This window comes from Argopecten irradians, chromosome 3 (genome assembly GCF_041381155.1).
Source record: "Argopecten irradians isolate NY chromosome 3, Ai_NY, whole genome shotgun sequence".
In the NCBI taxonomy this organism is placed as follows: Eukaryota; Metazoa; Mollusca; class Bivalvia; order Pectinida; family Pectinidae; genus Argopecten; species Argopecten irradians.
Genome location: NC_091136.1, coordinates 38,747,678 through 38,773,088, shown reverse-complemented (window position 1 = coordinate 38,773,088; position 25,411 = coordinate 38,747,678). Strand labels below are relative to the sequence as shown.

The 25,411-nt window shown below is 36.5% G+C and overlaps 4 protein-coding genes across 8 annotated transcripts in view; 3 read left to right on the top strand and 1 right to left on the bottom strand.

Moving 5' to 3' along the window:
- The window catches only part of LOC138318512 (symplekin-like), a 45,070-nt gene extending 38,145 nt beyond the window's left edge, over positions 1–6,925 (top strand). Inside the window, exons 32-33 of the mRNA XM_069260949.1 lie at positions 2,727–2,873; positions 5,658–6,925. Coding sequence (XP_069117050.1) covers positions 2,727–2,873; positions 5,658–5,897 — 387 coding nt within the window. The 3' untranslated portion in view covers positions 5,898–6,925. The remainder of the gene's footprint in view (positions 1–2,726; positions 2,874–5,657) is intronic.
- A 658-nt stretch (positions 6,926–7,583) lies between these two features.
- Positions 7,584–14,884, bottom strand: LOC138318513 (transmembrane protein 179-like). Its single transcript, XM_069260950.1, has 4 exons — positions 14,492–14,884; positions 11,654–11,788; positions 10,632–10,716; positions 7,584–10,352 (listed from the first exon to the last, which is right to left on the bottom strand). Exons 1-4 carry the CDS (start codon positions 14,815–14,817, stop codon positions 10,119–10,121), a joined length of 780 nt encoding a protein of 259 aa, XP_069117051.1. The 5' UTR covers positions 14,818–14,884; the 3' UTR covers positions 7,584–10,118.
- Positions 14,885–17,291: 2,407 nt separating this feature from the next.
- Positions 17,292–22,768, top strand: LOC138320042 (uncharacterized). Its single transcript, XM_069263132.1, has 7 exons — positions 17,292–17,514; positions 17,962–18,234; positions 19,718–20,284; positions 20,562–20,683; positions 20,869–21,030; positions 21,145–21,747; positions 22,061–22,768. The coding sequence occupies exons 1-7, from the start codon at positions 17,401–17,403 to the stop codon at positions 22,350–22,352; spliced, it is 2,133 nt and encodes a 710-aa protein (XP_069119233.1). The 5' UTR covers positions 17,292–17,400; the 3' UTR covers positions 22,353–22,768.
- Positions 22,769–24,075: 1,307 nt separating this feature from the next.
- Positions 24,076–25,411, top strand: part of LOC138318511 (uncharacterized) — a 50,532-nt gene continuing 49,196 nt past the window's right edge. For 3 of the 5 annotated variants that reach the window (XR_011207883.1, XM_069260946.1, XM_069260944.1), the window contains exon 1: positions 24,076–24,393. Coding sequence is in view for 2 of the 5 variants with exons in the window: in XM_069260946.1 (XP_069117047.1) it covers positions 24,374–24,393 (20 nt within the window). In the remaining 3 variants the exon portion in view is untranslated. Of the gene's footprint in view, positions 24,406–25,411 lie in introns of all 5 variants that reach the window. The other 2 variants (XM_069260948.1, XM_069260947.1) reach the window with 2 other exon arrangements.

The window sequence follows — 25,411 nt, the reverse complement described above, 5'->3', positions numbered from 1 at the left end:
CCCCGGGGGCAGGACGGTTGGGGCCCAATAGGTGAAATAGAGGTAAATCCTATAAATCGCTAATTGTCTTAGAGTTTTGCTTGGATTGTGACCAAATTTGGCCATAAAAATCCTTGGGGGAAGGAGAACAGAACTTTGGCTCTGACCCCCTGGGGGCAGGAGGGGTGGGGCCCAATAGGGGACTTAATGGTTAATATTAAAATTCCTTCAGAAAAGAAACAATGAAGCTGTATTCAGAACATTACTTGGCATTACAAACCAGGTGAGCGATACAGGCCCTCTGGGCCTCTTGTTTAATATATTTTTAGCTCACCTGGCCCAAAGGGCCGGTGAGCTTATGTCATGGCGCGGCGTCCGTCGTCCGTCGTCCGTCGTCCGTCCGTCCGTCCGTCCGTCCGTCCGTCCGTCCGTCCGTCCGTCGTCCGTCTGTCCGTCAACATTTCCTTTAAATCGCTACTAGTCATAGAGTTCTGCATGGATTTTAACCAAATTTGGCCAGAAACATCCTTGGGGGGAGGGGAACAGAACTTGTATAAATTTTTGCTCTGACCCCCCGGGGACAGGAGGGGCGGGGCCCAATAGGGGAAATTGAGGTAAATCCTATAAATCGCTACTTGTCCTAGAGTTCTGCATGGATTGAAAACAAATTTGGCCAGAAACATCCTTGGGGGAAGGGGAATAGAACTTGTATAAATTTTGGCTCTGACCCCCGGGGGACAGGAGGGGCGGGGCCCAATAAGGGAAATTTAGGTAAATCCTATAAATCGCTACTTGTCCTAGAGTTCTGCATGGATTGTAACCAAATTTGGCCAGAAACATCCTTGGGGGAAGGGGATCAGAACTTGTTTAAATTTTTGCTCTGACCCCCCCGAGGACAGGAGGGGCGGGGCCCAATAGGGGAAATTAAGGTAAATCCTATAAATCGCTACTTGTCCTAGAGTTCTGCATGGATTGTAACCAAATTTGGCCAGAAACATCCTTGGGGGAAGGGGAATAGAACTTGTATAAATTTTGGCTCTGACCCCCCCGGGGACAGGAGGGGCGGGGCCCAATAGGGGAAATTGAGGTAAATCCTTTAAATCGCTACTTGTCCTAGAGTTCTGCATGGATTGTAACCAAATTTGGCCACAAACATCATTGGGGGAGGGGGAACAGAACTTGTATAAATTTTGGCTCTGACCCCCGGGGACAGGAGGGGCGGGGCCCAATAAGGGAAATTTAGGTAAATCCTATAAATTGCTACTTGTTCTAGAGTTCTGCATGGATTGTAACCAAATTTGGCCAGAAACATCCTAGGGGGAAGGGGAACAGAACTTGTATAAATTTTGGCTCTGACCCCCCCGGGGACAGGAGGGGCGGGGCCCAATAGGGGAAATTGAGGTAAATCCTTTAAATCGCTACTTGTCCTAGAGTTCTGCATGGATTGTAACCAAATTTGGCCACAAACATCATTGGGGGAGGGGGAACAGAACTTGTATAAATTTTGGCTCTGACCCCCCGGGGACAGGAGGGGCGGGGCCCAATAAGGGAAATTTAGGTAAATCCTATAAATTGCTACTTGTTCTAGAGTTCTGCATGGATTGTAACCAAATTTGGCCAGAAACATCCTAGGGGGAAGGGGAACAGAACTTGTATAAATTTTGGCTCTGACCCCCCCCTGGGGACAGGAGGGGCGGGGCCCAATAGGGGAAATAGAGGTAAATCCTATAAATCGCTACTTGTCCTAGAGTTCTGCATGGATTGTAACCAAATTTGGCCAGAAACATTCTTAGGGGAATAGGAACAGAACTTATATAAATTTTGGCTCTGACCCCCCGGGGGCAGGAGGGGTGGGCCCAATAGGGGAAATAGAGGTAAATCCTATAAATCGCTACTTGTCCTAGAGTTCTGCATGGATTGAAACCAAATTTGGCCAGAAACATCCTTGGGGGAAGGAGAATAGAACTTGTATAAATTTTGGCTCTGACCCCCTGGGGGCAGGAGGGGCGGGGCCCAATAGGGAAATTTAGGTAAATCCTATAAATCGCTACTAGTCTTAGAGTTCTGCTTGGAGTTTAACCAAATTTGGCCCAGAAACATCCTTGGGGTTAACAGAATTCCTATAATTTTTGGCTCTGACCCCCATGAGCAGAAAGAGTGGGGCCCAATAGGGGAATTAGAGGTAAATATTCAAATTCCTTCAGAAAAGAAACAATGAACCTTACTAGGCATTACAAACCAGGTGAGCGATACAGGCCCTCTGGGCCTCTTGTTTTTCAATGCCAAGGCATGACAGTCGGGTATTATTGTTAATAAATGTTGAATCTATCATTTATTGGTTTTTACCTTGTTCTCTTTAAATCTTTGCACATGAACATTGTTTAGACAACAATTAGTCCTTCAGACAAGTCAATAGCACAGAGGCCAAAGATGTTATTTATATCTTCTCTTTTGACTCTCAAAACATGGAATGCTACAACCTGCATGTAAATAAAACACAAATATAATGGATTAAGCCATGTGTAAATGTTTGTATACATCATATTCTCATTTTTGATACCGCTCGCCCCAATTTTTTGGGAAAATGAAAATTTAAAAAAAAAAAAAATCCCACCCTCTCGCCCCACTTTTTTTCCCCAAAGTCCCGAAGAACTATTTTTCAAATTGGTGTGGCCTAATGACAGTAATAGGAGACAGATAATTCAGTTGTCTGTATAAGATGAACATATGATATGTTTTATCTGCAGAGAGCTGCTGAAGCTAAAGCAATGGTGGCTCAAGCCTTGGCAGATGTGGAGATGGCAGACGAAGACCCAGATTCACCAGAAAATGTTCTAGCCATAGCCGAGGATGAACCTGTAGATACCTCACAGACATCAGAGTCGGCAGAGCAGGTGAGCTAATGTGACTTATCTTTGTGGTAGTGTATGTATGTTTGTGATCATCTTAAAGGTTTACTGGTTATGCAGCTTTCTATCAACACTGAAATATGGAATTAAGAGCTTTTTACTCCATTATGAGCATTAGTATTTGTGGATGCTATTTTGATATACAGTCAAACCTGTCTTAACTACCGTCTGTTTTCAGGGGGAATTACTGTCTTATGTGACCTTAATTATTCCTCCCAATGATATTTACAATATAAATGACCTGCATTCAACGACCACCTGCCTAACCTGACTAACAATAAAAATTCACACCATAACGTGTTCATAATCTGTCTCAAGTGACCTATTCTCATCGCCGTTTGTCCGTCGTCTTGCGTCATATGTCCGTAAACAATTTACATTTTCGACTTCTTCTCCAATACATTTGAAGCAATTTCAACGAAATTTTGCACAAACCTTCTAGGGCATAAGGCCAATCAAAATTGTGAAATATATGGTCCCCATCCCCCAGGGGTAAAATTGACTAAAATTTCAAAAATCTTCTTCTCCACTTGAAGATGTGGTGGAACCAAATACTCTTCATAGATAGAAAGGTCTTAAGGCCCTATATAAAATTTAAGAATTATATGACCCTGGGGTCTCTCGTTTCCCCCTGGGGAGGAGGTTAAGTTTGATATAGTTTATAAAGAGAAACACATTTTTGAGCATTATTTGGTCATTTGTTAAAGGAAAGTAGTCAAATTTTGTCAGAATTATCAGTATAAGATTGCCATTGAATCTTTTTTAACAAATTTTCCATGACTGACCCCCAGGTGCCTTAGGGGCGGGGTCAAAAGGGGTCAAATAGGCTAAAACTTCAAAAATCTTCTTCTGAAATTCTGGAAATGGTAGAATCAAATACTCTGTATAGATGGAGAGGTCTTAAGGTCCTTTACAAAAATTGTGAATTATATGACCCTGGGGTCTCGCTTTTCCCCCTTGGGAGGGGTCAGGTTTACTATAGTTTATATAGGTAAAACACATTTATGAGGTTTTTTTTGCTCAATTAACATTTTGATATCATATCCATATTGGTCCTGGCCGACCTCTTGGGGCAGAGGGGCTGGGTCGAAAGAGGTCAAATAGGCTAAAATTTCAAAAACCTTTTTCTGAAATTCTGGAAATGGTAGAATCAAATACTTTTCATAGATGGAAAGGTCTTAAGGTCCTTTACAAATTTTGTGAATTATATGACTCTGGGGTCTCACGTTTCCCCTTGGTGAAGGGGTCAAGTTTACTTTAGTTTATATATGAAAAACACATTTATGAACATTATTTGCTCAATTTTCATAGGAAATGAGTCAAACTTGATAATAATTATAAGCCTGAGATATAGTTTTATATCATCCATGTCAGTCCTCACTGACCCCTTGGGGTACCAGAGGGGCGGAGCCAAACAGGGTCAAAATGACTTAAAATTTCAAAAAATCTTCTGAGTTCATAGGTTTGATGGAAGCAAATACTCTTGATAGAATACAAAGTGAAATTTATAAATCACTGACCGACATCAAGGACCTGTATATTAGTGTTTATATGTCTTTGTTTCATTCTAAACAAACTCAGGTGACCGTTAAGGCCCATGGGCCTCTTGTAAAACTGAAACCAGAAGTTTTGGAATGAAATCTCATGCTATTTCGTGTGATTTTGTTTTAAACATTGTTTTAGTCAACCAGACGCTTGATATAATGCATTATGCCAGGCGTAGTCGACAAAAGTTTGACTGCATTGAGCAAATGTATGTCACTGCAGAGACCGATTAGGCGATGTTTTACGACAGAATGATGATTATAACATTGCTTTTGTATCCTATATTACCTTCAATGTATGCGTATAACACACCGAAATTATTTGAGACTTTCCGGAAGTAACCTGTATGCCAACATGTGTCACACATGTACAATTTTAGCAGTCGTTCATAACATTGTTTATTCGCTGTCTGCAGGCATTTATCAAACATACATGATAATTAAATAATAAAAATAACTTCTGTATTGATATTTCATCATTTCTGATAGTTTTATAACTTTTTTCTTGATAATAATCTGACAGAAATCTAAGCCAAATCGAGTCTGGCATTTTGTTGTCATCGTAAACAGCTACGCTTCAATTGGCCAATTTCCCAATTAAAGCATTTTGCGATTGATCATGCTTCTGATACGTAATTATATTCATCTTTATTACATTTCAAGTTGATATTATTTCTTTTAGACACTTTTCTAGATTATTCTGATGTATGATTTTGATGAACTGGCGAGTAAAACATTTAATTTTCATATGTAAATCACAGCATAAGTATGCCTCCCAAAGGTACATCTGGTACATAGTTATTTGCATTATTGACCCTGTCTTAAGTGACCACCTGGCTTATGCGACCTTATTTTGAACTTCCCTTGGAAGGTCACTTAAGACAGTTTTGACTGTATAGGCACTGTTCAAGGGCACAAAAAATTAAGTACCATGTTTCCAAGGAGAAATCCCAACACATGATTTGCTCCTTGCGATCAAAATTTCTAAATGCTTAATTTGTTTTCATGTATCCAGTCATGAAAATAGTCTGGAGGGTTTATACAGTGGTAAGCATGTTCGCTCTGTCTTATCCCATTACACTGAGTTATTTCACATCACTTCCTATCTTGATCACATAGTTTGGCAGGGGCATTTATCTCTAACCGACATTTCTAGTTTATTTTGATTAAGTTTATAATCAACTCTCTATACCATGATTGTAATTAGTGTTGTTGTGTTGTACAGTCCCAGGACACTGAGGAAGAGGAGAAGGTGGCTGAGGAGCTAGAGGAGGGAGAAACAGTAGAGGAAGGAGAGGCGCTGGAGGAAGGAGAGGCTCCAGAGGAGGATGAGGCAGAAGAGGAAGTGAAGGAGGTCCCAAAACCAAAATCAGGCCGTCGCGGTCGAACTAAAGGGTCATCAAGGTCATCCAAGTCAGCATCCAAGTCAGCACCCACCAGAAAAAGTTCTAGGACAAAGAAATGAAACAAGGAGTATTTCTTTAGTTAAGGACATTCAAGTGACATATTCTGATATTGAGCTTAGAGTTTTCACCTAGAAATGAAATTGCCAAAATGATACACATCATCTTGTAACAATGACATTTAAGTGCTAGGATCAACTTCGAAAATAGAGGGATCGTTAAGACACTTCTATCGGAGGTATTCATAAGGGCAGTTGATGTGATGTCACTTATAGAAAGTACAAGGCATGGTTAATAGCCATGTAGACATTCGTATTTCTGAAGGATTTTGGTTCTACAGCATAAATCGTGCTTAAATTTTGTGGTGTGCATTCTTCATGGTTTTGTCATATTCTGAATTAGAATAGTGTTTTTTTGTCCTGTGCTCAAATTGTGGAGGCTTGAAACATTATTAGCTCATTTATTAATATGCATGTTCACATTTGCCTTCATTGTGAAAATCATGGTATTGTGTTTACTTACTAAAATAGATATTAAATTTAGAATATTGGACAAGAAAGAGTATCAGAATGGAGTTGTCCATTGTTTTCATATAAAGTAAACTATAAGGTATTCATTCAGAAATACTATCTAAAGGAACATTCTCAAACAGCAATCAATTATCTTTATGATACCATGAAAAAATATTTTACTATTATAATACAAGTTCTACCATTAGAATGAATTATTATTTTGAGAAAAGGACAAACAATTATCAAATCTGAGACTTATAGAACAGCTATTTGATACATAAGATCTTGTTCTTACCCATCCATGACCATGAACTTACAAAAACTTTAGATATAAACAATATCAATAAATATACAAAGTAACAGTTACAGAGTGATGGCTAGGGGGTTGGCCTGGATTGGTTAGATATTGTAAGGCAGGATTTGTTCCTATGATTATATCATAGCATACTTACGTCTTATCACAGTTATAATCTCATTGTTTGTTATATGTTTAACTAAAACATATTTTTATGTACATATGACACATGCCGTTTGTGAATCCAGACTGAGATGTTGTCAATAAACATTTCCATTGTGAACTGAAGTTTTCCTAAATGTTTACTCACTATTTATAATTGCTGATATATCTTTAAAAAAGCTCAACTTACACACAAACTATGTAGTAACTTACTACACCAAAGTCATTGCTCTAGAAAGAACTACATGTAGTTATAAACCTGTATTTTAGTCCCCCATCATCCAATGGAGGCCTGTTGGCAGAATAATGTTGTCGGTTGGTCTAAAATCAGGTGTTCACTAATAATGTGTAATTCATAAATGACATTAACAATCCATCCTACGTAGAACATTGTATATGCAGACAATCTTCATAATGCACAGTAGATCAAGAAACTATGTGAAATTTTAGCTGTCTTAGGTCATTCATTCTATTTGTGATCAATATTTTCAGAACTCAAAATTAAGATTTCCTTGGTCAAAATGAGACAGGAATTATTATTCTTGCTTAGAAGCAAATTATGTTATAAAGATTGCTCATGGAGATCTGATTAGGATAAATAGAAAGTTTCAATGTTTTACGTGTCTCATATTTGAACTGAAAATTATAAGCACAAAATTTCCTACTGCATATATTTCTTATCATTCAGTCCACTAGTTCTGTTCTGTGGAATTGAATAGTTTCTGAATATGAAATCAAGGCTATTGCTGATTACCTCAAAATGATAAGAACAACAGCTGTAAAATAAATAATGATTTATTCAACATATAAAATTGTATATACATCTTAAACATATCGGGAGTATTTGAATAAACAGTATGACTGAAGAGCAGCATTAAGCTGTGCACTAGAATTGAATAATTTTAATATTGAGTAACAATAAAATTAGGTTTAAAATAATCAGATATAGCAGGAACTAATAAAATCAATTATCTCGTCTATGACTTTGAATAAAGAATGACACTATTCCTTAATTATGAAAGTGGCTTACTATAATGATTAGCAGGTGGCACAGAAAATCACCAACACATGTAAAGTACCAGTGTGCAGGACCCAGAGGGTGACCTAAACAATAGTAGCTTGATATACACAGAAAATCACCAACACATGTAAAGTACCAGTGTGCAGGACCCAGAGGGTGACCTAAACAATAGTAGCTTGATATACACAGAAAATCACCAACACATGTAAAGTACCAGTGTGCAGGACCCAGAGGGTGACCTAAACAATAGTAGCTTGATATACACAGTAAATGCCCAACAGTTTTAACACTTGGCTTCCACATTTTTTGAAACAAAGTTTTCAGGCGCAGTATTTTAGCAGAGCATATTTGTTATAATGCATGAAGTATAGCATGTTTACATATATAATTATCATTTAATATATCTCAAAATATATCACAGCTAAAAATAAAACACTATATACTTTTAGTTTTGTGATTTAAAACCACTAAAATAACAACCTTTGGTTTTGTACAAGTGGTGTAATTGAGCAATTATGAAACAGCCTTCTGTTGGCACAATGACATCGGTAGTAAGGATAGATAACTTCCTGTCACAACCTGTCAAAGTATCACAAGGCGGCAGAGGAATGTATGTTCTACAGATCTTTCATGATTGATCCAAGAAATACATAATTTCTTATAACTCGTCATGTCTACCAATTCTATAATCTCATGTCCGTAAAAATACTGTTTTCTAGATTATTGATTGTAACATATCAGTCAAAACCATACAGTTTCTATACACTGAGGTATGGTACTTAGATGGAGGCAGTCTATATGGAGGAAATAAACCATACAGAAAAATATACTTCATCAGAGCCTTCCATTCAACTTAGTACAACTCAAAATTATATATGATTAGTAATAAAAAATAATAATAAACTTCACTTTTCCAGGTTATTTACAACTTATACAAATTACTTTCAATGACCGGAATGTATATATGTGTGTGACGTGTCTTAGAATGAGAAGAAGTGGGAGTCCCCAGAGAAAGCCCATGTGATTGGTCAGGTGCCCCTAACAATGACCAGGATCATACTACGGTTGACTAGGTGAAAGGCTAACAACATCATACTTCCATACCACCTGATTACCCCTGCTGACTTTTTGAAAGACTTGTTACTGCATTTAAACCTGTATGCCATAATGCCCTTGTCAATCTGATATATAAAACAATATCTATGCATAAATTACACCCATATTTACAGTAAATTATAATGGCACTCTATATTTTTAGAGCATTTGGTCATGTGAGGAAATCGTGAAATTGCCTTTTCAGTCATTTGGATGTTAAACATCCTACCGGTAACTGCAAACGCATGAATGTGTGGCCTAAAAAACTTGGCACATTAAAATTTTAGTTATTTATTGTTTGTAAAGTATGGTAATTTCATTATTTGATTTATTTGTAGGAACAAATTCCACTTAATATACTTTTAATTGGTTCAATTTACAATGCTAGATGGATTTTTTTCTGGGAATTTTCAAGTCAGATGAATAAGTTACCTGGTATACATGTTCAAGTACAATGGAATTACTGAAATTAAAAACGAAGTATGTTGTAAATCATAACAAAACATTGCAAATAATGCATATACCCCACCTTCAGTAAAATCTTACAATATTAAAAAAATAAAATTGTTTAAGCGCTGACAAAAACATGCTTTGATAGAAATGGTGATTCTTCAACTTGATACAGTCTGTATATTAATCAAGTAAGAAGCATTTCAGACTTGAAAGTTACATTTTTGATTGAAATCCATGTTATTTTTGAAACCTTTTATCTTGATATTGAACATACAGATATTCATGTATTCACACACAAACAAATCTTTTCTAACATTACAATGTCTCCTTCAAGCCTTTGTCCTCAGGGACTATAGATACAGTATTCGACCCAATAAGCGCCCATGTCCCTATAAGTGCCCCTCCCCCCTTTTTAGGCCTCAATTTCAATTACCCAGGCATAAATAAGGACCAAAACTACATAAAACGGTATAAATTTGCAATAATTTTGACTTATTAGCACCTTTTCATTTTTATCAATTTTTTAAGCGCCCTGTGCTCTTATTGGGTCAAATACGGTACTACCATAATTAAAAACATTTTGTGATACAATCCACAATCATATTCAAAAGGACAAATTAGCAACATGATAAGTCTCGTACATAAAATGAATAATGTGTGGAAAAAAATGATTTTTATCAAAAATATTTAATTAAATATAAAATTCACAAACAAATATTGCATTTATAAAAGATTTGAGCAGATGCTATAATTTATCATGCTGTTCCTCCATGGAATTGTGACTTAGCTCTACATTGAACCTAAAGGATCCAGTATCATCGTCCACAGAAAGTTTGGAGTAGGACATTTTCTGGGGGTTGACGTAGAATTCCTTATCATCTGGGTGCCTGGAGTAAGACTCGTCGACGGCTTTGTAGCTTAGATAGCCTGACAGAAGAGTTTGTAGTAGCAGAATGGCTGTCACTAACCAACTAAATACCTGCATCAAGATATAATTCATAAAAAGAATCTCAATACATTTTTGGCATCTGCTATGCACAGCAATTTCTTCAATTTTTTTCTTTTTTAAATCTTGAAAAGTTTGTTTTATTAAAATAGAACAGCAAATGTCAACAAAACCAATATTATGTTGGACTAAATGACTTAAAAGCAAATATACCATCCCAAAAATGGTTTCATAAATTAATACATTAACACATTTTGTATTTGATCTAGCGGTATGTAGTTTTACATCTATTGAAAGTTAATTTGAACTCACCACAGCTACTGTTAAGAAAGTATGATATTTATGTTTTCTTTCAAATATATCCCAAGTCCATTTCTGTGTCTCTGAGCAAGTGTATCTGTTAAAAAAAAATTATGTACTTCTTTTTGGGCCCTGACATTTGGGTCAAAGATTATCACAGTACATGAATCTACAATGTATAATATGTCTTGTGAGGTCAAGGTCACTGTCACTAGCTACACATTAACCTGAAGGAAACATGTAACCGGTATATTACAATGTTTTTCAAAGATTTCAATTAATTATGACATTTTGATGGCTCAAAAACTTACTGTTGATTATGTGTAAATGATACATCTATATGCTTACCAAACTGAAGACTATATTTCATAATGTGAAATTGATTTTATCTGATATACATGGGGGACTAATTAAATGGTGCTGCCTTTTAATTTAAAAATTTGCTGTACATATTTTCTGTAAAGTATTAGGTTGGCAATGGTAGCTCAAATATTTACATCACATTTGTAAAGATAAAATCTTTAAAATTTGAAAATACATTCAGCTTTTACTGTCAAAAAGGGTACATTAGAAGTATATGTAATAAATAACATATTAAATGCATGAAAATGACAGCGTGGATCTACAGAGGTGCAATGATGCAACAAGTTGTTACTACTGGGAAGGTGTAAACAATTTCCTGGTGTGCATATATTTAAATATTTTCTGTTTCCTTTCTTTGATGGTAAGTGAATGGCCATTTGTAATGTCTATTAAACACTCATTTAAACACATGAATGGTGTTTGGGAATCCTTGTGTAAGCCTTTTGTCTCTCTATCTCCCTTTACACCCATTTTTTTCTTTTTATTGACATCTCAACACTTAAATGTGAGGTATCAAAACCTAGCTAGTACTTTACGGGGTCTTACTGTGGAAGAAAATTGTGTACACATGGTCTGGTATTTGACTAATAACATTTGACCTCAACTGTTTATAGGTAAAAGGTGTTACCATCATACTGTCCACTTCCTCAAATATTATAAAATATACTTACTTATCCTTAAATTGGTATGTGATGTGATGGCAAAATGTGACGAAGCCCAGCGACAAGATGAAACTGCTGATGATTTGTGCAACAAAAAGAATGACCTGCAGTATGGTACTGATCAGCAAGGAGCACAACACTTGTCTGTAGAGAGAGAGAGAGGAAACACATGTATATCACAACACTTGTCTGTAGAGAGAGAGAGGAAACACATGTATATCACAACACTTGTCTGTAGAGAGAGAGAGGAAACACATGTATATCACAACACTTGTCTGTAGAGAGAGAGGAAACACATGTATATCACAACACTTGTCTGTAGAGAGAGAGGAAACACATGTATATCACAACACTTGTCTGTAGAGAGAGAGAGGAAACACATGTATATCACAACACTTGTCTGTAGAGAGAGAGGAAACACATGTATATCACAACACTTGTCTGTAGAGAGAGAGGAAACACATGTATATCACAACACTTGTCTGTAGAGAGAGAGGAAACACATGTATATCACAACACTTAACTGTAGAGAGAGAGGAAAAATATGTATATCACAACACTTGTCTGTAGAGAGAGAGGAAGCACATGTATATCACAACACTTGTCTGTAGAGAGAGAGAGGAAACACATGTATATCACAACACTTGTCTGTAGAGAGAGAGGAAACACATGTATAACACAACACTTGTCTGTAGAGAGAGAGGAAACACATGTATATCACAACACTTGTCTGTAGAGAGAGAGAGGAAACACATGTATATCACAACACTTGTCTGTAGAGAGAGAGGAAGCACATGTATATCACAACACTTGTCTGTAGAGAGAGAGGAAACACATGTATAACACAACACTTGTCTGTAGAGAGAGAGGAAACACATGTATAACACAACACTTGTCTGTAGAGAGAGAGGAAAAATATGTATATCACAACACTTGTCTGTAGAGAGAGAGGAAACACATGTATAACACAACACTTGTCTGTAGAGAGAGAGGAAACACATGTATAACACAACACTTGTCTGTAGAGAGAGAGGAAACACATGTATATCACAACACTTGTCTGTAGAGAGAGAGAGAGGAAACACATGTATATCACAACTCTTGTCTGTAGAGAGAGAGGAAACACATGTATAACACAACACTTGTCTGTAGAGAGAGAGGAAACACATGTATATCACAACACTTGTCTGTAGAGAGAGAGAGGAAACACATGTATATCACAACACTTGTCTGTAGAGAGAGAGGAAACACATGTATATCACAACACTTGTCTGTAGAGAGAGAGGAAACACATGTATATCACAACACTTGTCTGTAGAGAGAGAGGAAACACATGTATATCACAACACTTGTCTGTACAGAGAGAGAGAGAGGAAACACATGTATATCACAACACTTGTCTGTAGAGAGAGAGGAAACACATGTATATCACAACACTTGTCTGTAGAGAGAGAGGAAACACATGTATAACACAACACTTGTCTGTAGAGAGAGAGGAAACACATGTATAACACAACACTTGTCTGTAGAGAGAGAGGAAAAATATGTATATCACAACACTTGTCTGTAGAGAGAGAGGAAACACATGTATAACACAACACTTGTCTGTAGAGAGAGAGGAAACACATGTATAACACAACACTTGTCTGTAGAGAGAGAGGAAACACATGTATAACACAACACTTGTCTGTAGAGAGAGAGGAAACACATGTATATCACAACACTTGTCTGTAGAGAGAGAGGAAACACATGTATATCACAACACTTGTCTGTAGAGAGAGAGGAAAAATATGTATATCACAACACTCGTCTGTGGGTAGAGAGAATAAGTACAAAGTTCTTATATCAAACGAATCAGCTGTCTCTAGGGAGGGAGAATAGTACATAGTAAGTCCTTATATCAAATTACCTGTAATAAGGGAGAGAGAATAAGCACAGAGTAAATTCTTATTTCAAATCACATGTCTGTAGGAAAAGAGAATAAGCACATAGTGAGTTCTTATATCAGATCACCTGTCTGTATGGAAAGAGAATAAGCACAGAGTAAGTTTTTATATCAAATCACCTGTAATTAGGGAGAAAGAATAAGCCCAGAGTAAGTTCTTATATCAAATCACCTGTCTGTAGGGAAAGATAATAAGCAAATTGTGAGTTCTTATATCAGATCACCTGTCTGTAGAAAGAGAATAAGAACAGGATAAGTTTTTATATCAAATCACCTGTAATTGGGGAAAGAGAATAAGCACAGAGTAAGATCTTATATCAAATCACCTGTCTGTAGGGAAAGAGAATAAGCACAGAGTAAGTTCTTATATCAAATCACCTGTAATTAGGGAGAGAGAATAAGCAAAGAGTAAATTCTTATATCAAATCACCTATGATTAGGGAGAGAGAATAAGCACAGAGTAAGATCTTATATCAAATCACCTGTAATTAGGGAAAGAGAATAAGCACAGAGTAAGTTCTTATATCAAATCACCTGTCTGTAGGGAAAGAGAATAAGCACAGAGTAAATTCTTATATCAAATCACCTATGATTAGGGAGAGAGAATAAGCACAGAGTAAGATCTTACATCAAATCACCTGTAATTAGGGAGAGAGAATAAGCACAGGGTAAATTCTTATATCAAATCACCTGTCTGTAGGGAGGGAATAAGTACAAATAAGTAAATCTAAACTAGAACACCAAAGTAGATTTCCCATATCTTAATAACAATGTCTTTTTGCATTATATCAAGCTTTTGTATATTTTCTACCTTTTCGCGATTTCTACTTTCATTTCAGGTATATAAATACAGGTATCTGTGGTCACGTCCAGGTGTAACAGATATCGTGTTCAATACTTACAGATCATCATTGATCGTCTTCATCTGTATATAGAACCAGCACCATATGATAGAATGTATAGCTGTTACTACGGGGACATAGATACATATGTTACAGAGGTTGGGGGAGCCCCACGACGACTTGGCTATATCCAGCTTAGCAATCACTCCAGATATATTGCTGGTCAAAGTCAACACCGGCTCAGAAAACAGTATACACTGGGACTGGAAGTAGTTTGTAACCGATCCTACTGGGAAGAATGCACAGCCACAACAAACAATCACCAGAAAATGTATAAACATTGTCACATATCGAAAGTTTTGTTGAAGCACCTGTCGTAAAGCCATTTTATCTCACACCGACCTAAATCTACAGGTGCGACGTTCCACACAGTGACACTAGTAAATACATGTAGCTAAATATATAATTAAGTAGGTCATGGATATGTACCGCTTCGCTCATGTTTCGTATACCTATACAGTATATATATACCGCCGAACCGGGTGTGTAAATAAATTATGACATTATTTATAACCAACTACTGCACAGTAGAAAACAGTAGCCGTACGGTTAAGTTTTCCATTGGGTCTACACCCGTGTTAGCTTGCATGGTATGACTTAATTTGACCTCGGATCTAATCCCGGTAGATTTGGCGAGCCTATAGCTTTACCAAGAAGATTAAGATAATACCTTTAACGTTCAATATACATGCAGGCAATATACATAGAACTCTCAAATCCTCCTTATCTCGAAGTCACACTCCAGGGTTTTTTTTATCACTGATGTGATATCCACTCTGGACTACATTTTTTCAGTAAAACTGTAGACAACATGACATACAGATAATGTGGTCCTTTGATACAATAGGCCTAATAGAGTAAGACAAAACCAAAAGACATATGAGCCTAGAGAATATCGATGGAGAAAAGAACATACCGATACATCAAATACACATCAAATATTCAGAGAAATGATGGATATTATCACAATAATCACTATTAATTACTGTACTTATCATGGGAACTATTGATAATGCATACATTGTACCTACGAGAGAATTCGTTATTTAATTGGCTTCATTGATATAAGTATCTAAAATAATAGTTTTTGAACCGAAATTGTAATAGTTTGATCAATTATCTTTAAAAGAACGCGATAAATTTTTCGAGCATCGAAAGCATAAATTTGCATTTTATAAAGTTGCTTTGAAAAGTATAACCGAACAAATGTGTTCAGTAAGAGTCAGTTTGTAATAATTCGGAATCCTATGCTAATTATTAGTAGTTCTTATGCATAGTTGTTTAATCTATGTAATATCACCGACTTTTGGAGAATATGATAATTTTGAAAACCAGACTAAGTTCTCAAGCTCCGTTCCAGAATACTGATAGAGTTGAAGCAAATAAAACTGCAGTTCAGGAGAAAAGACCAGACCACGTACCATAGGCCTGCAACAGAGAGAGCAACGAACAACTTTTAAAACAACAGTCAACAACAGTGAACCGTTGTGTTCGATTTTATGTAAGTAGGCCTAGACTAGATGACGTATTATAAGTTGCAATAACTTTTGCATTGTCGATCATTTTGTTTGACACAAAAATGACCAAGTGTAGCACCTCCACTTTTGGTCATAGAAGTACATGTAAATGAATTGTACTACTTTAAACTTTAATAATAAAGTTTACTTAATTTTGTTAGCTCGTGAGTTATTGCCTGGGTAAGTTTGCCTACAGAACAGGGGCGTAGGAAGCGGGCGGGGGGGGGGGGGGGGGGGGGGGGGGGGGCCCGTTCCCCAGGACGGGGGGGGCAAACATGTCTTTTTGCCCCCCCCCCCCCATTTTCGCCGACTGAAATGTTTTAAAATGCATATTTGAAAGAAAAAAGGGTCTTCCTGCACATTTTTCGTGTACTTCATTCTAAAAGATTTTCAGCTGCGCGGCGCATTTCCTAAAACGTTCAAGCACATAATGTTCAAACCTTTAATAGTAGAAATTCAATACACACGAACTGCACTAAAAATGTCCATTAAGGGATTCTACGTTCTACATTTGCATTTCAAAAAATGTCTCTTAATATGATTAATTAATTATTATTTTATTTTGAGTTACAAAACAATGTGCCGATGGTGTGAAGCCGGTATGTTCAGATCGAGCAGGGTTGCATAATGATTGACGACACAATTATCACAATTATCATTTCTAAATGCAGGTTACTTTAAATCGAAAAATTATCATGATAAGAACGCTTTTAAATCATTAAAATACATCGTAAATCTCATCTCAGCCATTCTAAACCGTATTTTTTTCCCGGGGGAGACTCCCGGACCCCCCCCCCCCCCTCCCCCCACCATACACCAAAATCTGGCGCCTTCGGGCGTTCGTAAATTCATCAAAATGCATCGTAAAACTCATCTTGGCCATTCTTAATCGTAATATTTTTCCCGAAACCCCCCGAACACCAAAATCTCGCACTTTCGGGCGCTCCCGGGGTCGACTCCCAGACCCCAAAATCTCTCACATGCTAATTTGGCCGATTTGCGTATCCCGGCGTCCTTTTAGCGACCCCACTGTCTATAAATGTGTACAAGGATTATATAATAATTTAATGATATATGAAAAAAGTATATAAAGTATGGCGGTGTGTTGAATTAATCTCCTCCTGTATGAGCGGCGGGGGGTTACAAAATATTGAGGACCTTTGCCCCCCTTCCTACGCCACTGCAGAAGAACCAGGACACCAATATAGGTACAGTAAGCATATCGTGAATGATCTCCCTTACGTTAGCTACTTACAATAATCGCCATTAGAAGGCGCTGCAAACAAGTTTAGATGGCGCTAAGATACGAATGTCTCCATAGCCACGATAGAGATTGCCAACCCTAGGGCGAAAGTACTGCAAACACTTTGGCGTTTCTAGAGAAACAGGAAGATGCATTTAGAAGTCAAGAAGAAACCAGTTCTCAAGACTAAGAAGTCTATATATCCACCACGTGGTAGCTACTTATTAAATGCGCCACGACTGGTCGAAAACAAAGGAGCAAAGGTAAGTTCAAAAGTGCCAAAATGTGATACCTCACTAATAAAACGGGCCTACTTTCACTTTGACCAAAATGTGTCAGAATGCAAATCGTGATTCCCGAACAAATTCATTCTCCAAATCTTCATACTGTATTCCACAGATGGGGTTCAGAAAAAAAAACTAATCATACAAATAAAAGGTACCATGGATGAATCCTTACCAAGTCTTTGCTTTCTAAATTAAAATTAGGCCTAGCAACCATATTTTAAGTTGACGATGTTTTGTCTCGAAATTTTTCGAATCACTGAAATGAAGTGATGCTTGTGCACTGATCATCAATATCGATAAGTCATCATTCATACTGACCCAATAATTTTGCAATCTGTAAAATGTCCATTAGACTTGTAACCTTTTGTAACTTTATCTTGTAGTAAATTTAGCTGATAAAATATTTGACATTTTCCGTTGTAGCAAACCCGATACAACATCATGGATGAAATGGTTAACTCCTATAACAGCTATGTCCAGAGAGAGATGAAGCTGTATGTTGGGTGTGAGGATGGCATGTATAACATTTACAGACGAGGAAAGAAAGGGATCCGATGTAGGCTCATTGCAAACCGTGATACCGGTGTATATGAACAGATTTTAAGAGAGACTGACCAACAAGAAGCTTTCTCAAATCTAGGTATTGGGATGGACAAGTCTCTACCTAACAATATGTACCAACATCTCCTTCAACTAGTATGTATTGGCCTAATTTTAATCAGTAAGGAGATAATGGGTTAGTTTTCCGCGAAATTAAATATAATAAAAATGTTTTTATATAAAAAGGAAGGAAAAGCTAATATATATTGCTTTTGAATTTACATGTTAAAAATAAGAATTTTAGTTCATTTTATAATAAAGTTATAATAATGGTATCAGAGGAAATGTTTTACATTGGATCAAAAACTTTCTCATTGGAATGAAGCAGCGGGTCTGTATTGACGGTGAATTCTCCTACGTAAGTGACGTCACAAGCGGGGTCCCGCAGGGGAGCATTTTAGGGCCAATATTATTTTTAATTTTCGTGAACGACATGCCGGAAGTTGTGCAAACTGTAATAAAAATGTTCGCCGACGACGCAAAATTATTGAAAGGAGTAAGCAACAATGATGACAAAGAGGATCTACAGAGAGATGTTGAGAATATTTGCAAATGGACCGAGACCTGGAACATGCAACTTAATGCCAAAAAGTGTAAACACCTGTGTATCGGTAACTCCAAGGACAACATTAACAAATATAACATCGAAAATGAAGGTCAAAAGAGTGAAATCACCAAAACTAAATCCGAAAAAGATCTTGGCGTAACTTTTGATAGCAAAATGAAATTTAGTGAGCATGCCTCCAACTGTGTTTCAAAAGCTAACAGATTAACTGGTCTGATCTTCAAAACCTTTACCTACATCGATAGAACAATGTTCCTTAACTTGTACAAGTCCCTAATCCGGCCTAATATGGAATATGCATCCTGCATCTGGAACCCTATGTTATTTAAGGATAAACTTGTGATCGAGAATGTCCAGAGGAGAGCGACCAAAAGATTCAATGGAATAACCAAATTATCCTACGAACAGCGACTAAGATCCTTAGGACTACCAAGCCTTGAGTATAGGAGAAAACGTTCCGATCCCATACAAATGTTCAAGATTATCAACAACATTGATAAAGTCGACAATGATAAATTGTTTACAATGTCTCCCATCACCTTCACAAGAGGTCACTCTAAAAAGATCTTGAAGCCAGTATCCAGACTAGAAGTAACCAAACATCGGTTTAACAGCAGAATTGTAGATATATGGAACAGTTTGCCAGAAAACGTAGTGTCTGCAAAGTCTGTGAACTCCTTTGAATCGCGCCTTAACCAGCACTGGCATAATGAACCCTCCAAATTCTCTCCTACTTGTTATAGTGCTACCTGATCGATTATTTGATCACATACAAGGATACGCCTCCAGAAGTCAAAAGGACTTAAATTGGTGTTTTAATTACATGATTACATGATTAACATGATTACATAATAAATCATGGCCTCGTAGCCTCCTCTACTAATTCTGTAGTCATTAGGCATTATCACAGAGAAAATATATAATACCACATACATTTTCACCATAAAAATTCATATAGAAAAATGTAATACAAATAAATATTTCTTTTAATCCATAATCTTTTATCCATTTCAGTTAAGACCGGAGAGTACTTCTACCTCAACACAATTTAGACAATCCACTGCAGAACTTGAGACTCAAACATATTGCACTGGTTTGAATCGGAAGGACATGGCCTCACAAGCAGTTCAGGATACAATGAACACAAGTGTTCAGGCAGTTCAGGATACAATGAACACAAGTGTTCAGGCAGTTCAGGACACCATGAATACAAGTGTTCAGGCAGTTCAGGATACAATGAACACAAGTGTTCAAGCAGTTCAGGACACCATGAATACAAGTGTTCAGGCAGTTCAGGACACCATGAATACAAGTGTTCAGGCAGTTCAGGACACCATGAACACAAGTGTTCAGGCAGTTCAGGACACCATGAACACAAGTGTTCAGGCAGTTCAGGACAACATGAATACAAGTGTTCAAGCTGTCCTGTATAAGGAAACACAGAACAGCAGTGTTCAATCAGTTCAGAACTCAATGAACACCAGCGTTCAAATTAAACCAAATGTAGCAGATTTTGCTTCACAAACAGAAATGGACATAGTTTTAACTAAACTGACCCATGGTGGCAAATATTCAGGAATGGTATGTGCATAAGGAAGACTGCAATAGTTGCAGTTATTATCAAAATAAAAATCATCATTTAAAAAATGTATTGAAGATTGTGTTACAGTATATGAATTACGCTAAAAAGACTTAATTGGTTATCAATGTCATCACTTGGTTTTAGAATAATAAAACCTTACACCCTTCTTGTATTTGGTATCTAAAATTTTGAACATCTCTTCAAAGATTAAAAAACCCAAACATTTTTCATATTATATAAAAAACTGACGATTAAACTTAATTCATTTTATTACAGTTTTACTTCAGCGAATCAGGTCTTTTAGTTGGACAACTTGACGGCAAAACATTTACAATGAATGCGATGGAGTCCAGTGTCATTTTGAAGTTGTTAAAGACTTGTGCTAAAACGAAAATGAGGTACATGTAATGTAGTAAAGTGATGTTCATATCTGATCTGAAAAAAGAATGCCTTTAAATACACTTAAATATGGACACATTTTAAATATAATAAAGATGTGTGATAAAGTGGGAAAAAAATCAGATGGTAATTCGATTCTCAAAAAAAAAAAAACATTTCATAATAGAGAACATTTTCTTTCTAGTGGCGATTCTGAAGCTGTTGGAGCTGAGGGAATTTCAAACATTCATCATAATCAGTCTTTCCCTGACAATGGAGACAGCCAACAGGGTGCAGCAGCAGCCGCTGTTGACACCTGCTATGATGTCAGAAAGAGGACAAAGAAGAAACAGGAAGACAAACCAATGTTTGTAAATATGCGTGTACAAAATCTTCTGTATAAATTATAACCAGCTAGAAATCGTTTATGTCCCATTGGCTCCACTGAAAAATATGTAAAGCATGAAAACTCTCTTTATAGGTTCCACCAGAAAGTTCCTAGTGACGGTCAACTAGAGAAGTTTTTATCCAAAACTTCGCCATTTGAAGAATTTGGATACCCTCCAACAGCAGACATTCCCTCCTCCCTGGACGACATCAGTATTCCTGTGGTAGAGAGTTGTGACATCACTTATGAAAAAACAGAAGATAACACTGTGGTTCTGGGACGAGGAGGCTTCGGGTGTGTCTACTTCGCCAAACATTCCCAGTTCACAGTAGATATGTGTGTGAAAGAGTACGAAGAGGAGAGCACTACTCTGTACGATATCCACCACGAGGCCCAGATATTGTTATATCTACAGTCCACCAACTGTGTCCCTCAATGCTTCGGACTGACGGTGTCTCCATTCATATCTACTGATGTCTCCCTTGTCCAGGAATGCTTCGCCAAAGGCTACACTCTGAAGAAGCTGCTGAAGGACCGTCCACACACGTATAATGGACATAGGAAATGGATCGCTGTGGTCTATCAGCTATTCTGGGGATTGAAGATGATCCACGAGATGCAAGTCTTGATCAATGATATCAAAACAGACAACGTCTTGGTCAACTGGCAATCTGACGACATGACAAACATGGTCAGGTAAGTGAGAGTGACACATTCCTCTGATATATAATTGTACTTATGATAAAAAGTCTTGTGAATATTTCCCTGGATACACAGAGTTTGGAATACAGAATTGCCAGCAGACAACACAATTTCTCTGAAGAGCTCTATAAATCTTTAATAATTCCATATGCATAATGGTTCCTATTGACCTTTGTTTTAAATTTTTATCTTTAATTTCATTGTGGATCTTATAACATTGCATCTCATAAATCTGATTTTGCTATATTAACCCTGCCTGTTAAAGAATTTAAACAATATCAACCTTACCATTTTCGCTCTTTGACAGATACATTGACATGGGCCTTGCTACCTTCAGGAGAGGACATCGGTTCTCAGCAGATCCAAATCATGGGATGACCTTCTGTGAGAACTACGCCCCAGAAGTAAGAAATGGTCAGTTTTCAACACCAGCCTCTGATGTCTATGCTGTAGGATTTATGGTCGACGAGATCTCATTAAAAATTGGCATCATCGAGTTGGAAGGGATTGCTCAAATCTGTACAGAGGATGATCCAAGCATCAGACCAAATTGTCAATTTGTTCTTGACAAACTTGAAAAAATCTTGGAGAAAACTTGAAGAGATTGAAACCATGCATTTAATAGTCTGTGAAAATTTTTGAACCTTTAACTTTGCTGTAGCCATCTTTGATGAATATGATCGTTTAGCTTTGCTTATCTAGGAGGAATTGGAGTTTTAAACTTGTTGGGGATTGACTTCATAAAACTTGTGATATATCAGTTTTACTGTTAATGCAGATGAAGGAAGTCATTTATTTGTGAAAAAATTTGAACGTTTCACTTTGTTTTAGAAGTGTACTATGACAATATTTTACACTTAAAATTTGGCTTTTGCTGCAGTAATATTTTTGATACATAATTATGAATTTAGCTTCACTTTAGAAGACTGATTGATTTTATTATTTTAGGCTTTGCTTAGTCACTTGTTATACATTTTAGATTTTATTTTAATTCATAATCTAAATGTCTTTACATCAATACATTGTACATTGCTCTATAATTGAAGTGATATGCATATTAAATTTGTAATTCAAAACAAAAGTTGCTATTGACCTTGTATACATATTTCAAACCTGAATATTAATATCGCTACTATGAACTATAATGAAAACGTTATATTTGATTTTTTTTTGTCTTCTTTTTAAAGTGAACAGTCGGGCAAGGATGGCTAAAGTCGGTAAAAATGGTGTGAATGTATCCAGTATAATTTCTTATGAAATGGAAAAATAAAATATCTCGTCAAAATCTGTCTGCATACGAAGAAATTAATTTAAAGTATGGGAATTCTAAAACGTCCTCCCGGCTCACTATGTCATTTCCACACAGCCTCGCTTTCAATGCTTTCAATTTTTCTTTACTTTAATGGTCAGAACTGGGAAACTAAGCAGAACTTGACCGTCGTATTAATATGTGAGAACTTTTGGAAGGCCAATGAACGCATTTAGACTGGTTTTCTTTGCCCGACTATTCACTTTAAGATTGATTGGTGTGTAACTTTTACACATTAAATTACTGAAAGACAATCAATGTCAAAGTGTAAGGATATATATATAGAGACGTTTATAAAAACGTATATGAGAGAACTGACATATACAGTATATAGGCACTGGCAGTCCTTTACTTATATAAAAAAGATCCTTTTTCGTTTTGGAATAAAATTTGATGAAAGGGTATAAATGCTAAAAATAACATACAAGTTAGTCCTTAGAGCATATGATCAACAATAACTACATGTATCTATTAAAAGTTCTAACTACATACAATGTATAGTTCAATAACCGGTGTGAGATAATCCAATAATATTAAACGTCGGTATTGAGAAAAACAGATGGGCGACGAGGTCAGACACGGCGTAATGATCAAAAGTGGTTCATCGTGCAATACCTGAACATTGTTGGAGTACGGTGTGAGAAAGGGCCGTAAATGAGGGTCCTGCAAACATTCTTTGTGACCTACATGTATGCAGCTATAGATTAGCATGATCTACCCATTTGTTGATATCATGTTGATGGCAGTACATAGGTAAAAATAAATAAGTAAATTTTACCGTTTGAAAAAATCCCGGTTTCAAGATTGTCATTAGAATAAGGAAAATGAAATATTTTATTTCAAAGATTCAAAATATTAAATAAAAAAACTGAAGTGTTATTTTTCTTTCAATATTAAGATAAACTGACGAATTCGAGTTAGTCAGTTTTTAAGAAATAAGTATGAAAGGACATTTTAAACCTCCGGAATTCATATGCCCAGCACTTACCTTAATTTTGTTTATTACCATTAACTTCCGGTTTCATTTTCACTACAAACAAAATACACGTGCGAGTGTTATTTATATTTATCTGCTGCTATGTTAGTTTTCAGACCAATATGACAGTAGTTTCTCTTCAATGCGATGGTTTTGTAAACAGGATTGGATTTTTGGTAATATTATTTCTCCGAAGAGGGCAGACCCACTGTATGTAACAGATTCCATACTAGCACTACCGACCGGAACATTGTCAATGACGGACTACGTACGATACCTTTTATCACAGAACAATTAGATTGTGTAGATTGTAACATGCATGGCCTGATGCTGACATGGGATACATTTATTGCTGGTAATTTGCACTGTAAGCTTATGTATAGTATCTGATTTCGTGCGGCAAGTTAACCTATTTGTGGCTATTATAGATAAAATATGTTGTCTTTAAAATCTTAACATTTATCTTATACTATTGTTGGACATATTTACCGATTATATAATGAAGTTACATGTACAGAATTGTACCCAACTGTCCATATAAAATTGTACTTGTTGAATATGGTCCCCGTTTTACTTTTGAATGGCCAAAAAAATATTACATATAACAGGTTGGGGACACTCCCGTATATGCAGGATAGTCCTGCATTTGAGTAACAGTTCTGTATTTGAGGGATAATTTTGATACGCAAATGCCGGATTCTGTGAAATGAAAATGGATAAAGTTATTTTAAACATTGTTATCAAAAAAGGACGTCAAAATTTTTACATGGCATCATTAATACAACTTTCCACATTATTACTCAAATGGAAAAAAATTCATTATCTAAATGTTTGTAAAAGTCACAAACAAATTCACTTCTATTGCTTACAATTGGGCTAAAAATAGAACACAGGTAAAAGTCAATCAACCATGACATTTGCACTAAATTTCCCTGATGGCTTTACACTGTAGTCTATGGAGAGCACCTACATTGTCACTTTATTACGGAGTGAGATAATAGAATTCAATAGTCATAAAACATAAAGTCTTCAATCAGTTATATGGCTATCTGAAAATTATGACGCCCTGTTTTGATACAAATTTTTAAAAACAACTTTATCCATTTTCATTTCACAGAATCCTGCATTTGCGTAACAAAATTATCCCTCAAATACAGGACTATTACTCAAATGCAGGACTATCCTGCATATACGGGAGTGTCCCCAACCTGTATGATATGTACTGCAGTCAAGTGACATTAGTATTCATCACTGTTGTTTTTCACTATTGATATACAAAATGCATTTCATACATTTGGCTGTTATTTTTGTGTGTGTGTTTTTTTTGTTGTTTTTCCAATGAGTCTTCTATTCTTATATCAAACAGAAAATTA

Coding starts and splice junctions, on each gene's coding strand:
- LOC138318513 (XM_069260950.1), bottom strand. CDS start 14,817: ATGGCTTTACGACAGGTGCTTCAACAAAACTTTCGATATGTGACAATG. Junction 11,789..14,491: donor AAGACGATCAATGATGATCT/GTAAGTATTGAA, acceptor CTCTCTCTACAG/ACAAGTGTTGTGCTCCTTGC. Junction 10,717..11,653: donor ACATACCAATTTAAGGATAA/GTAAGTATATTT, acceptor TTTTTTTAACAG/ATACACTTGCTCAGAGACAC.
- LOC138320042 (XM_069263132.1), top strand. CDS start 17,401: ATGCATTTAGAAGTCAAGAAGAAACCAGTTCTCAAGACTAAGAAGTCT. Junction 17,515..17,961: donor TCGAAAACAAAGGAGCAAAG/GTAAGTTCAAAA, acceptor TTTCCGTTGTAG/CAAACCCGATACAACATCAT. Junction 21,031..21,144: donor AAACAGGAAGACAAACCAAT/GTTTGTAAATAT, acceptor CTCTCTTTATAG/GTTCCACCAGAAAGTTCCTA.